General features: G+C 37.7%; 1 protein-coding gene across 1 annotated transcript; it reads left to right on the top strand.

The window, feature by feature from the left end:
- The first annotated feature begins 1,674 nt into the window (after positions 1-1,674).
- On the top strand, positions 1,675-13,090 carry myef2 (myelin expression factor 2). Its single transcript, XM_085405114.1, has 17 exons — positions 1,675-1,859; positions 2,858-3,057; positions 3,881-3,933; positions 4,907-4,914; positions 5,011-5,104; positions 5,394-5,585; positions 6,464-6,617; positions 6,721-6,770; positions 6,868-6,928; positions 7,180-7,281; positions 7,625-7,669; positions 7,769-7,867; positions 7,993-8,088; positions 8,176-8,241; positions 11,005-11,189; positions 12,465-12,516; positions 12,705-13,090. Exons 1-17 carry the CDS (start codon positions 1,750-1,752, stop codon positions 12,866-12,868), a joined length of 1,731 nt encoding a protein of 576 aa, XP_085261240.1. The 5' UTR covers positions 1,675-1,749; the 3' UTR covers positions 12,869-13,090.
- Positions 13,091-13,859: the final 769 nt, after the last annotated feature.

Raw genomic sequence — 13,859 nt, 5'->3', positions numbered from 1 at the left:
CTCTTCAATTCATTGCGGTTAGCAAGGATTTCAATTATGCACAGCTCTCTTAAGTTCCTGCCACAGCATTTTAATCAGGTTGAGGTCTGGGCTCTAACTGGGCCTTTTTTGGCCATGCTCTTGTAGATTTACTGTTTTGCTTGGAATCATTGCCCAATTTCAGCTTCATCTGTCAGACAGACAGCCTCACATTTGACTCTAAAATAGTTTGGCTTATAGAGGAGTTCAAACTTAATGACTGTGAGGTGCAGGTTCTGTTGCTGCAAAATAGGCCAGATCACCACCCCTCCACCACAGTGCTGTGGTGATTTGCTGCGCTTGGTTTTCACCAAAAATTGTGCTCTACATTATGTTCAGACATCTCCACTGTCTGGTCTGGACATGACAAAAGACATGTAGACTCTGAGATGCTATTACTGTGTATTGCATCGTCTGACTTTGGGGTGAATTTACTGGGTCATTCACTCCTGGGAAGATTGTCACATATCTGACAGTTACACATAAGCAAAAAGTGAAAATGTTTGGTTTTACGCAGGTGCTCACACTTACTGATGATCAGTTAATCAAGTGCATTCGATTAACAGCACCTTACTGTTTCTATAGGACTACAGACCTGCTGGGCAACGAGTTCTATACAACTGTGCAACTTTAAACTGTGATGTTAAAAATTAGCTTTCAAAGTATTTCTCCACTGGTGGAATCTCCTCAGGGCTCGCTGAGCAGATTCTCTTCAAATGTTAAAGCTGATTGTGTGACGAAATTGAAAGTATTCCTGCAGTGGAGTAAAAGTGCATTAATCAATAGTTTCAGGAATGATGAATAGACTTGGCTCTGTATGATAATCAATAAGATGGGACATTTTAGTCTGACACCGTGAGTGTGCTGCCTGGAATATTGTAGTTTATAGGTAATACTGGTATTGCTTTATGAATTACAATGTCTGAAACAGGAAAACAAATGTATTATAGCACTGGCCTTTCTAACCAGCAAACAGATCATTTTTAATAAACTTAAAGCTACACAAACCAAACAGTTTGAGGATGGAAAGCTGCCATAAAGATGTTATGGAGATCAAATTAGTGGAGCAGGCAATTCTCTGGGACCTGATGTGCTTGATGGTCCTTGGAGCTTTATTGGATCATATTTTAAGAAAGTTTAAACCGATTCTATAACACTGAACTTCTGTATATTCTGTACCCGAACATCACCCCAATTTATGTTTCTTTTTTGTTTTGTCTTTTTATCTGGAAAGGGGACATATACGCATATAAAATAGTTGTTGCTCTATAATACTTTATAAGAAATATTTTGCACTATATTGTATAAGACATTTTCACAGTATCCAACGATTTTCATTTTAGTAGACGCTTGTTCGCACGCTGTTGTGTGCATGTATAAAATGGCTTTGGTGGACAAAAAAAAGTTTGCTCATGGTATTGCTCAATTTGGAATCCTTTTTACTGCTAAAATAAAGTGGGGCACATAAGAAAAAAGGTAAGAATCGCTGCATTAGAAGCTTTTACTTTCTTCACTTCTCAATTTAGAGAGAAATCGCGTCCACATTCTTTTTACAGGAGTTAATTTTTTCTTTTCACCCGTGTCCATTGACACCTATACTATTCAATTCTCCGACGATGCCTAGCAACAGCTCCCAAATCTCGCGTTGGAATCACATATCTTCCCAGCACATTTTGAACTGCGTAGCGATCGAGTTATCCTGCGTTGTGTGTGGGGAAAATAAACATCAACATGGCAGATGTTGAAACGGCTAAAGAGGAACCACAGGAGGAGGAAATTTCTGAATCAGTCAAGTCGGAACCCGACGAGACATCTGAAGAAACACCCAACGGTGTGAAAATGTGAGTTAAAAAGTTGTAATATTATCCGGTCGTTCTGCGTCGCTGTTAGCTAGCTTAGCTAAAATGGAGTCCTTGAATATTAGCTATTGTTAGCAAAGAATCCTCCAATCTCTTGTAAGAAATATAACGTCGAAGTATATGTGTTAAATTTAAATATAATGTAAGACTTTAAGGTATATATGCATCTCCATAAACTGTGGCCACAATGTTACAAGGCTGGTGCAATGGGTCATTCTCGGTTAGGTGCTACTCTCCATTGTGTTGTGCTTTCATATTTAGCTAAAGCTAACGAAACTCTGAAATTCAGCGCTAGTAACCACCAAGCCAGCCTTACTTTAATTAAATTAATTAGGTTTAACCACAAGCAAAATAAGCTGTGCTTTTACTAGTTAGCACCCATTCTAATCTTAATGAAATTGTTCATGGCCATTGCGCTATGCTATGCTAACAAACCTGCGGTTAGCTGCTAATGGCTCCGCGCTGTTGCACAAAAATTATACAGGCTTAATACATTTAAAGTGCTCTATACGCATTAAAGTGTCAGTTCATTTAAAATGTGTGCTGTATTTTCATAAGGATTTATAAAATGTCACACTTGGTTGAAATCAGAAGTTGCATGAATACTTGTCTTTTAATTTGTTTATGCATTCATCTACTCACGTAGTTGTCATTTACACGCAAAGAAATCCAAAGTTTGTCTAGCACGTATGCATGCATATTGCTGTTTGTGGGTATGGCTATTTTAGATCATGATGATATTATTATTATTATTATTATTATTATTACTTTAGATCCATATTATAGAATTTATTAATATGAGTAGAGTTTTTTGTATGTATAAGGTTAAAAAAGGTATAAATTAAATTTCTAAAGCAAATCACAAAAGATGAGTCTGCTATTACTCACAAATTTATTAAGGGTAGATTTTTAATTTGATGCCCCAGTGATCTGTGGAAGATGTTTAGAGATGTTGACCTGCACTTCTCTGTATTTTGTAGGGAAGAAGAAGGCAAGCCCCCCAAAGAAAAGCATGATGGTAAAGAGAAATCCTCTGGAGGCAGAAGAGGAGGCCGCTACCATCCCTACAAAGACAAACATGGTGGAGAAAAGAAGGGTGCTCATAGGAACAGAGTGTTCATCAGCAATATCCCGTATGATATGAAGTGGCAGGCAATTAAAGATCTAATGCGTGATAAAGGTAATCTACCCAGTGATGGGTATGGCGTCTTTCCCTCTGCCTCTCTCTTCAGCTGAAAAGAAGATTTTGACCTTTTGTTCTGTTTTGTTACAAGCTTGAACGTTTGCTTCTAACGCCAGCTAATTTGTGTGTAGCTTTTGTGGATATGCTTAGTGCAGATATTAAGGAACCGCCATATTGTGATTTAAGGTTATTGGAGTTTTAATTCTTTTATTTATGTATTTATTTTTGGATGGGCACCAATTTAGCTTGGGCTGATATGTATGTGAGGAAAAAGTAGGATTTACGTAGTTACATTGTTACTTGTTTTAATGGATTGTCAGCTCCAAAATGTAACCTCAATCCAGCAAGGAATATTTTGATTGTTGAATGTTTTTGTTGCATCTGCATTAAGGTGAATCTTGCTAGTATCAATGAAAAATATTCCAATGTTTTACTTTATGAAATACAGAGTTCCCAAAAAAGATATTTTGAAAGGTCAAAGGACAGCTTAAACATCTCAACTGCCTTGAATGGAATTTGTTGCTAAACTGATCACGTTGAAGTCTTTTGATTTGAATTTTGAAATTCCCAGGTTTAATATAGCTGTGTTTTTGTTTTTTGCTGTTTTTGTTTTTATTTTTCTGGCCTTGGCCTTTGGGTGTCTCAGTCACTGCCCAGAAAGGCATGGTGTTGTCTGGTGGGATGTTGGTCTGGGCTGGCTGTTGATCAATGGGGACATCTCCATCTGTAGCTGTATTGCCAAGGCCAGCGGTGATTTGAAGACTTGGTGACTTAAATTCCTTTGTTCTTTTGGTATTTTCCCTTTGTATGTCTCATGTAGTTGGTGAGGTTACATACGTGGAGCTCTTTAAGGATGCTGAAGGAAAGTCAAGGGTAAGTGATGTGGCCAAATTGCTGCACGAGGTTTTAAATGCCCTCAGCAGGCTCTCAATAATGTAGTGCTCTTTTAGGCTCTGATCCTTTGGGTTAAATGAACTGGAGACACTATAGGTTGTGTTTAGAGCCTGAAAGATGGCTAATGATTGATTTTTCATTTGAAAGGGAGATGTCCTGTTGACTTTTGGAAATGTAGCCAATGAACTCATCTAAGAGTATACTTTTGCTTTTGTTGTTGTCATTTCAATTGGTTTAAAAGTTTGTTTGTTTGGCCATTTTCCAAAGGGAAATGCGGGGTTGTGTGATTGGTCTTATTGATTGACCCTCATGTCTCAAAATTTTATTTTACAATTCTGTTATATGGCAAAGCTTTCTGTTTAATGGAACAAAGCAGTTGCAAAAGACCACGTAGTTGTTTTTGTTATGTCTTTATGTTAAATGGCAACAAATGATGCAATAGATTTAAAGATGAACCACACATTTTTTCTCTTAAAGTCACAACTTGTTAATCCTAAACAATGTACTAAATACATTTGTTGTTGCTTTTTTCATCTATCGTGGTAATCAATGTCCAGTTCAAAACCTAAATATTTTCAGGTAAAATAATAGAATGTTTAAATATTACTGACAAATGTGATTGTTTTTTTTTTTAGTTTTTTTTTTTTTTTAATTTTAACTGCAACCTTTATATATTACTGTTTAGATATTTTTCTCCTTGTAATATCTTTAATTATTAAGAAATGTGATGTTTGTTTGTTTTTGTTTTTTTTCAGCATTTTTTCTTGTTTGCAGTAAAGTTAAAAACCAGCCGGCTCAAGCCAGCAGTGAAAATATGGCCAACATGCATAAAAAACATATTAAAAACTAGTTGAGATGTTATATTATGTTTTTGTTTGTAATATCTTGTTTTTAACTGTATTTTGTTCCCTCCTTCTGTGACTCCTGAACTCCTGTGATGCCACCTTCGTAGGGGTGTGGGTAAGAAACCCTATTTTTCTCAAAGAAACAACTTTTGTTTTTATATGTTGTGCTCGCATTGACTCATGTGGCGTCTCCGTTTGCCTCGTTCAACAGTGTGGTGGAGTTCAAAGATGAGGAGTTTGTGAAGAAGGCAGTATTAACTATGAATAAACATGACCTGAGTGGAAGGCCACTCAACATCAAGGAGGTGAGAAGCATAGATTGCCGATTATATTTAGCTGTTCTCTTTTTTTTTTTTTTTTTTTTTAAGAAAAGCTGATCTCATGTTGCTATTTTCTGTTGATTGTGGGCATATGAAGCAGTCATAAAAAGATTGTGGTGGTAACCATGATGTAGCATTATTACATTACATATGTTTTTGTTAACATCAGATCTGAAAATATCCAGTGATGTACCACTAAATTAAAATGACACTGTGAAATTTTCTAGTTTTATTTATTTTTTCTTAAATGTTATCATAATGTTTTCTATTTAAGGACCCTGATGGAGAGCATGCCCGCCGTGTGTTGCAACGCATGGGAGGGGGTCAACAGGGAGGCCGTGGGCAGGACATGGGGCCTGGTGTGATGAACCTCCCGCCCTCCATTGCTAACAACCCTAACATCCCACCTGAAGTCATCCATGCACTGGAGGCTGGGCGACTTGGCAACACTGTGTTTGTAGCTAATGTAAGGAAATGTTATTAAACATTAATTATCACTGTGCAATTGTAGACATCTACCAAGCACACTCGTATACATAGTGAAGGCTTTAAAGTAATTTAATAGCTTGGCACCAGAGATTAGTATTACTAATTAAATATTTGACCAGCTGTGAAATACGTCCACAATCATATGTTTCTACAGGATTTGTGCCAGTCTATTTTAAGCCTGGCAGCCCACCAGAGTTTAATGGAGCTTCAGCTGGGCCTAAACATTGTGTAATTTAAAAAAAAAAAAGTTTTTATGATATGTGTATATGTTGTAGCTACAACTGTTTAGCAAGCAAATCCACTTTCACCATTACAGTTACCGTTAACTGTTTACGCACAAACATGTAATTTAGAATTATTGTTGGGGGAGGGCGGTCAACCTGGAGAGAACCCACACAGACACAGAAAGGCTTTAGCTGGCCGGTGAATTCAAACCCCTTTTTTGTTGTGAGGTGACAGTGCTAAACCCTGCACCACTGTTCTACCCCGACCAAAAGAGTTAGTAGACCCCTAAGTAAGCGAAAATAACTAGATAACTACTGACATACGGTAGTATTGTTTTAACTCCTTTCATGTGCTATCCATCCACTAATGTTTACTGTTTACCGTAAGCAGTAGTATAATCCACTTTACTTTGTCTTCGTACTGAAAATGGGAAATGAACTCCCCACTGCACCACCGTCACCACCCTCCATAAGAGACGGCTACAAAAGCTGCTGTGCCATCTTTACCACACAGTGTGCACAGTATGGCTGTCACTGATATGGAGGTATAGCAGTTTCCAAATCTGTGTAGTAATCTTTTTTTTTTTTTCCTGTTTATTAAACGCACTGGTGTCTTTCTATTGTTCAACAGCTGGATTTTAAGGTGGGGTGGAAGAAGTTAAAAGAGGTGTTTAGTATGGCCGGTGTGGTGAAGCGAGCAGATGTAAAGGAAGATAAAGATGGCAAGAGCCGTGGGATGGGAACAGTGACTTTTGAGCAGCCACTGGAAGCTGTGCAGGCCATTTGTATCCTTTATAATTAAGTATTAATTAAAAAAGAAACAAAAAGAGAAAAAGAACTTATTCTGTACAATATTTACCACAGCATTCTCCTTGATGTTGATTCCAGCCATGTTTAATGGGCAGATGCTCTTTGACAGGCAGATGCACGTAAAAATGGTACGTGTGTGTTGTTTTTGTTTGTTAAGTTACAATGTGCTTTAAGCTATGCAGACGATGTGAATATGTGGGCAAAGAAAAATGCTTGGTCTTGCAGGATGAGAAATCTCTACCCGTTGAAGACTTTCGGCAAGTAGAAAAAGCACCTCAGTTACCACGTGAGTTTGCTGTTATTCCCTTATCATAAGCAAAAAACGTAATTTAAAAAAAATAGTTTTATTATCATTAATCAAGTAAACGCGTCTTACCAGAACAGGAAGTGAACAGCTGCATTTTAACAAGATGGTGTGTGAATGAATAAATAATTTGTTCACCAAAATGGCAGTGTGCCTTTAGTATGTATGAAGTATGTCTTGAGCATTTCTTGTGGTTGGAGACAATACAGAAGGAATTTTTCTTCTTTGTGTAGGTGGTCTAGGTGGTATTGGCATGGGATTGGGGCCAGGAGGTCAACCCATCAATGCCAACCGCTTGAGTGGTGGAGGCGGCATGAGCGCTATGGGACCTGGAGGTCAGTCACCTTTTGAGATATTAGGTTTAAATTATATTCAGTGCAAAGTGTGTCGTATATATGCCGAGTTGCAACAGTTTGTCTTTACAAGCCAATTTTTATCCGACAGAATTACATTTCCACTAGCTGATCATCAAATTAGGGTCTCAAGGCAATATTAACTGTGTTCAAGTTAGACTGACATATATGCAACATACCAGTGTCTGTTTTTCTATTAGCCTCGATGTGCAAAGAAATGAAATGATCAGAGCTCTGTCCAGATAATATTTAAGCGCTTTTACGTTGTAAATTTTATGGAATTACATCTGTTTCTTGTAATTCGATGTTCCTTTGTCTTTGCCAGGTATGGATGTATCAGGTTATGGTGGAATGAACAGACTTGGGGGAGGTGAGCTTTTTGCTACCTACGAGTTTCTTTCCTGTTGAATGACCATGGTTACCTCGGTGTTAACAAAGGAGATTTCTTTTTCTCTTCTGCTTTCGATAGGAATGAGTAGTGCAAGTGGAGGCTTTGGAGGCATGGACAGCATGGGCAGTATGGGTGGGTTTGGAGGGAGGGACATGGCACCAGTTGGCAGAATGGGAGGTAAGTCTGTTTTACCCTCAGTGGGCCAAAAATCAGGTTTTCTTGTTTGTTATTGGTAACTAATGTGTCATCTCGTTTTATTGTTGATTGTTTTGTTTCTCTTTCATTGTATTTTTGGTGTTAAGATATGTACCGATCAGGAATGGGTGGAATGGATCGGGACTTTGGGCACGGTGACATGCCAATGAATCGAGGATTTGGGGATTCTTTTGGAGGAATGGGTAAGTTATACTCTCACTTCAGTGAGGCTGTGAGTTCTACTGCATCGTGGTATAATCGAATTTGCATCAACTTGCACTCTTCTTTAGGTGGAGGCTTTGGAGGAGGCATGGGCAGTGGTGGCATGGGGCACATGGGAACTGGATTAGGCACAGGTTAGGAAAAAAAAAATCTTAATACACAGTGTTTCAAATTATCATTTTTATAGCAGTTGTTCAGTAATTAAAGGTACATGAGACTCCACAACAGTACTCTTACTTAAAGTTTGGGCTGCCCCCAAATCATCATTTCCTTCCAGTAGTTAATATATTTAGTCTTTTCCAAGTCTGACCTTTTTGGTAAAATGTAACTCTTTTACTTGAATTTAAACAGTGTAAATTGATAAAAATGGAAAAATAAAAAAAAATGAAACAAAATTAACAGTATTTCCTGCTATAACATAAGTAACATCTCTCATATCAGGCTTCCTAAAGGATAACATTTGAATAGAGAAACAGAAGCTTAGATCTTTATGGCTGATTACAGCAACCTAATCTCCTGAACTGTCATACACTTAGCAGTGGGTGTGGAAACGTGTGGTCATGGTTGTCACACAGATTAAGAAAGTAGTGTATTAATACGTCTTACTTATTAAGAGTCACAACAGACTCGGTCACCACACGCATTTTATTTTTGGTAACATAAATAAAGAATAAGATATAACAGGTTTTTTTGTATGAATTAGATTACTCTCTCTGGTAGCTGCTCTATAAACACCGGAATAACAGTATATATTTTTCTAGTGTTTTTCTCATTTTTGCTATGTAACTTTGCACTGTCCGCTTTATGCTGTAACAAATTTCCCTCGTGTGGGACTAATAAAGGTTATCTTATCTTACATTAATGACTAACCTCATATTGTGGCTGGAGCATCTCAGTTGTTCCCCTTCCCTACTGAAGTTTGGTCTGTTTACATCAATTTTCCATGCGATTGTATTTGTCAAAAAAAACCATCGGGAACTTTTATCAAGTGGAAAAAGGTTAGCGTTCATTCTCCAGGTTCACTGTGTTATGCTTTGGTAAGCTAACATAGCAGTGTCGCTAGCGATCACTAACACAGCATTATATACCATCTAGCCCAACTTCAGTAATCCTACAAACGTCACTATTGTGTAGTTTTCTCTCTACATTCATGTTGGAAGTGATAGCAGAGCTGTACGTTTTATTTTTTTCCAGAAATCTCTCAGTCAGAACATGCTATATCATGTTCAGGTAACTAGCGAAACCAGCGAGTTAACTTCTAACTCTGTTTAATTTAATAAATTCTGTTTTCATGGATGCCTGGACGTTAAACTTAATTGTTAAACCTGGTAAAGCAGCAACGCTGCTCATTTTATTAAAGATGAAAGAATTTAGAAAGTTTTTAACTCTCAGTGATGCTGCAGTGTTCGTTTGACTTTGGGACCTGAAGCGGATGGAGTTTAGGGCCCACTGTTTTATGCTTTGTTATGCTAACATCTGTGTCGCTAGCGATCACTAGCACAGCATCATATACCAGCTAGTCCAACTTCAGTAATCCTACAAACGTCACTGCTGTGTAGTTTTCTGTCTTCATTCATGTTGGAAGTGATAGCAGAGCTGTACGTTTTATTTTTGCCCAGAAATCTCTCAGTCAGAACATGCTACTAGTTTCGCTAGTTTAGGTAACTAGCGAAACTAGCCAGCTAACTATCTGCTAACTTCTAACTCCGTTAAATTTAATAATTTCTGTTTTCATGGATGCCTGGATGTTAAACTTAATTGTTACACCTGGTAAAGCAGCAACACTGATCATTTTATTAAAGATGAAAGTATTTACACAGTGTTCGTTTGGGACCTGACGCAGACGGGGTTTTGGACCCAGATTACTATGAGCCGTGAGGCTCCTGATTACGGTAGCCATAACGCTCAGACAATCGATCAAGCAGTGCGGCTTCGTAGCTTAGCAAAGTCCTACTAAAACATTTTTTGACTGATTTTTGAGCGCCGTGTACCACATAAAATTGGTTCGAAGTCAGTAAACACAGTCAGAATTCATAGATAAGGCGCACCAGAGTATAAGGCGCACTGCCGATTTTTGAGAAAATTAAAGGATTTTAAGTGCGCTTTATAGTGCGGAAAATATAGTACTTGGAGAAAAGAGATGCATTTTGAAGACCAAGAAAAAAACAGCAGAGGGCCTGGCTGGCCACAGCAACCCACAGAGAAAATATGCACTTTCTCTGTTTCATGTATGCCAAAAAACCCACACAAACCTGAAAATCTTTACAGTTACAGTGTAAGATGGAATCTATGATGGAGTTGTCAAGTTTTGGTTGACCAGCCTTATGGTATTTTTCCATTTCATCCCAGGCTTGTTTAAATTATTAGACTGAAAGTATTCAGAACACTGCTGCCTGTACTATAGCAAATGCTATGGTATTTATTTTCCCAGAGATCGACAATTACTTGTTTGTTAGAGACTAAAAAGGGGTATAGTGGTTTGTCAGTAGTTAAAATGTTTTCTTTTCACAAAAGAATGAAGTTTTCCCATTGATTCTTCGTGCAGTGTGGTGACTAATTATTTAAACTGGTACAGAGTCTGCACCCACTGTATAAACAGTGTCATGGCGACATTGGCTTCTGTGATAGCAAGTTTGGAAGTGGAAAATCAATCCTCTTCTGCACCGTTTAGATACACTTCGGTTACATTTTATTAGAATAAGTTAATAAAAATCTATTCATAAAGCGGTGCAAAGTGTTTTAAAAGTCCCAATTCACAGAAATCTGTCATGAGGCTTTGTAGTTCTGCAGCAGTGCAGGAAACTGCAAACATGACCCTGTTAAAACCTAACTGTGCATTAGGTTAAATTGTTTGTGTGCACTTCTGTGTGTGTGTGTGTGTGTGTGTGTGCGCTCAGGTGGGGGAATGGGAAATATGTCGATGGACCGAATGGGCTCCAGCTTTGACCGTTTGGGAATGTCAGGAATGGACATGAACCGTGGCTTTGGTGGCTATGGAGGCGGGGGGCCGGGCCACATGGGTGGTGGCATGTCGGACAGAGGCTCAGGGTCCAAAGGAGGTTGCCAGATATTTGTGCGAAATGTAAGCAGAAATAAAACCATGTTCATTTATTCTGCTTTTCAGAGCTGTTACATCTGTGGACATCCTTATCTTCCTATACAGTCAGTCGTGATAGTGATAGTAGTCATAGTGCAAGCACTATAGTATGCTGCCACTCAAAGTTTAAAATGTTAAAGGGGAATTCAAAGGTCCAGGTTTAGCAAACATCACTTGTGTTAGAATTTCTTGTAACCCCCCCATCATTCCTCTTTTGTTTAGATGTGTTCTCAAGACATTTGTGTATCTAAATTTACTGCTTCTTTAATCAGTTCGCTGTGCTAACATGATCAGTTAAACTTTAACGTGATAAACGTTCATTAGATGTCATTAAATATATTGTTGCTGGGCCTTTGATTGGATAGCTGCATAAGCACGCAAAGTTATTAATAATATGTGGTGTGCTTTGATGAATCATTAATTTTTGCTTGGAGGATTTATGATCAGTTCAATGTCATCTTTGACATGTTTGATTCCTGTACAAATAGGGCTGTTCGATATAACGATATATATCGGATGACGATATAAAAACGTCTTATCGTTTCATTTTACGCTATCGTTTGTTTCGTGGTGTTGCAAAATAAACGTTTACGGCAATATTTTTTTCATTATTTTGATGGTCACTGTAGTGGCTATATTAATTTCTTAAAGTTCTCACTTTCTCTTATATTTATAACCACACTACAGACAGACAAGCGTTTGTTTTTATGCGTTGTCGTTAGCAACAACGACGGTAAAACCACCGCGTGTCCGCTTGTTTATGTTCCACATAAACATTTCACAATAAAGCTCAAGATCCTGTTGTGACTTTTCAAAATAAACTGAATCACGTGAAAGATGCAGTTTTACGGATTAGGAAGCAAAAAAGAGCCGTCAGGTGCTAAAAAAAATAAACCTTAGACTCAAACGTTAGAACAGGCTTTCACACGCAGCACGCCGTGTAAGAAATACTCACAAAGAAAACAGCGGCCCTTACAACTTATGTCTAAAAATGTATAGTTTCATGCATCAGTTAAAACACTCGACTCCAGGTATGCGACGCCCAGCTGGAAACACTTCACGCAAGTCGAGCTGCCCGAGATTCACAGAATTTATAGAAAATGTTAAATTTTTGTGATTTATATCGTTATCGGACGATAGATGTCTTAATATCAGGATATGAGATTTTGGTCATATCGCACAGCCCTATGTACAAAGGTCCAGCTGTAAATGTGTTAATGCTGACTAATGTAATGACTGAAGTATATTTTTGTTTTATAGCTGTCCTATGATTTGACATGGCAAAAACTGAAAGACAAGTTCAGTCACTGTGGTAAGTGTTTCGCTTATTATAGACCACTGAATTAATTATTCTGTTTAATTCATGAACCACTGGAGCACTTTTGGCATTTCACCACAATTGATCGCTGAAAACAAAGACCAATATCTAAGATTTAATCAGCACTTTGTTAAAGATTCTGCTTTCAAAATTCAGCCGTTGCTCATTCTTTTCTGCTACAGGTCAGGTAATGTTTGCAGAAATCAAGATGGAGAATGGAAAGTCGAAGGGATGCGGAACGGTGAGATTCGACTCTCCAGAGAGTGCCGAGAAGGCCTGCAGGATGATGAATGGAACCAAGATAAATGGCCGAGAGGTGGACGTCCGTATTGATCGAAACGCCTAGATCCTTTGTAGAAGTGAAGCTAACACGTACACATTCAGTCCCCTTGCCAATGATCTTTTGTTTTGTTTTAAAAACACAATTACTTCATATCTTCACGTGTAAACTGTTTCTTTCTTTCGTCCTTTTGTTTGTTAATGTAAACTACATAGCTATTTTGTTTTATAAACCCTTTTTAATTTGTGAGACAGTTTATTTGACCAAATAAAGTTTGTAATTTTTAAACTTGGTGGTTGTAAATTCTCCTGAGATCAAAGTCTCGAAGTTGTTCTTCATTGTCTAAACTTTTGCTGTAGTTCTGCCCCCACCCTCCAAGAACAGTGTTCTACATTGGCATCTTCAAATCTAAAAAAATACCACAATAGTCCACAGATGAAACTCAGTATGCGCTTATTTTATAGGAACAAAAAGATATTCAAGTATTTAAACCTTCAAGCTTAAAGTTTAGTATTTTTAGTTAGATCGCGAGTGGGTTTGGCATAATCCTGACAAACTGAGTTACCTGCTGCGGCGACCTGTTAATAAGAATACAGCCAAAAGTAGCTGTTTTGTTTAGATTTGTTTGTTGTTTTTAGTTATATTATGGCACGTGTATGTCAGGGGAATACAATACGGACACCTAACTAGACATCAGTGCTGTAAAAAAGATGCATAACAGTGTGTCCTCAAGCTGTTAGAAAGATTTCATCAAAGCTACAGATTAAAACGGGATTTTAAACTATTTTTATTTGAATTAGGTTTGCTACAGTTTTGAACAAATTCTTTTTTTTTGGAAGGTTTTTGTGCTTAGCTTGAACTAAGCTTTGTTGGGTTTGTTCTGAGGGTAGATTAGTGTCTAAAGTCCACGCAAGCATTGCAAACTTGGTTGTGGAAAAAAAATGCGTGACAGTTTTAGGGAACTGAAGATGAGTGGAAAGTTTTTCTTTCTTTTTTTTTTTTTTTTTTTTTTTTTTTAACTATTTATGGCTCTAACCATTCTTTCTCGCTCATAAAA

The sequence above is a fragment of the Rhamphochromis longiceps genome, linkage group LG1, assembly GCF_057381845.1.
Source record: "Rhamphochromis longiceps isolate RC_006_pf linkage group LG1, R_longiceps_female_GT1.1, whole genome shotgun sequence".
Lineage (NCBI taxonomy): Eukaryota > Metazoa > Chordata > Actinopteri > Cichliformes > Cichlidae > Rhamphochromis > Rhamphochromis longiceps.
The sequence above is the reverse complement of the archived record's forward strand: the minus strand, read 5'-3'. Positions and strand labels throughout refer to the sequence as shown.

Coding starts and splice junctions, on each gene's coding strand:
- myef2 (XM_085405114.1), top strand. CDS start 1,750: ATGGCAGATGTTGAAACGGCTAAAGAGGAACCACAGGAGGAGGAAATT. Junction 8,242..11,004: donor GGGAACTGGATTAGGCACAG/GTTAGGAAAAAA, acceptor GTGTGCGCTCAG/GTGGGGGAATGGGAAATATG. Junction 11,190..12,464: donor GCCAGATATTTGTGCGAAAT/GTAAGCAGAAAT, acceptor TTTGTTTTATAG/CTGTCCTATGATTTGACATG.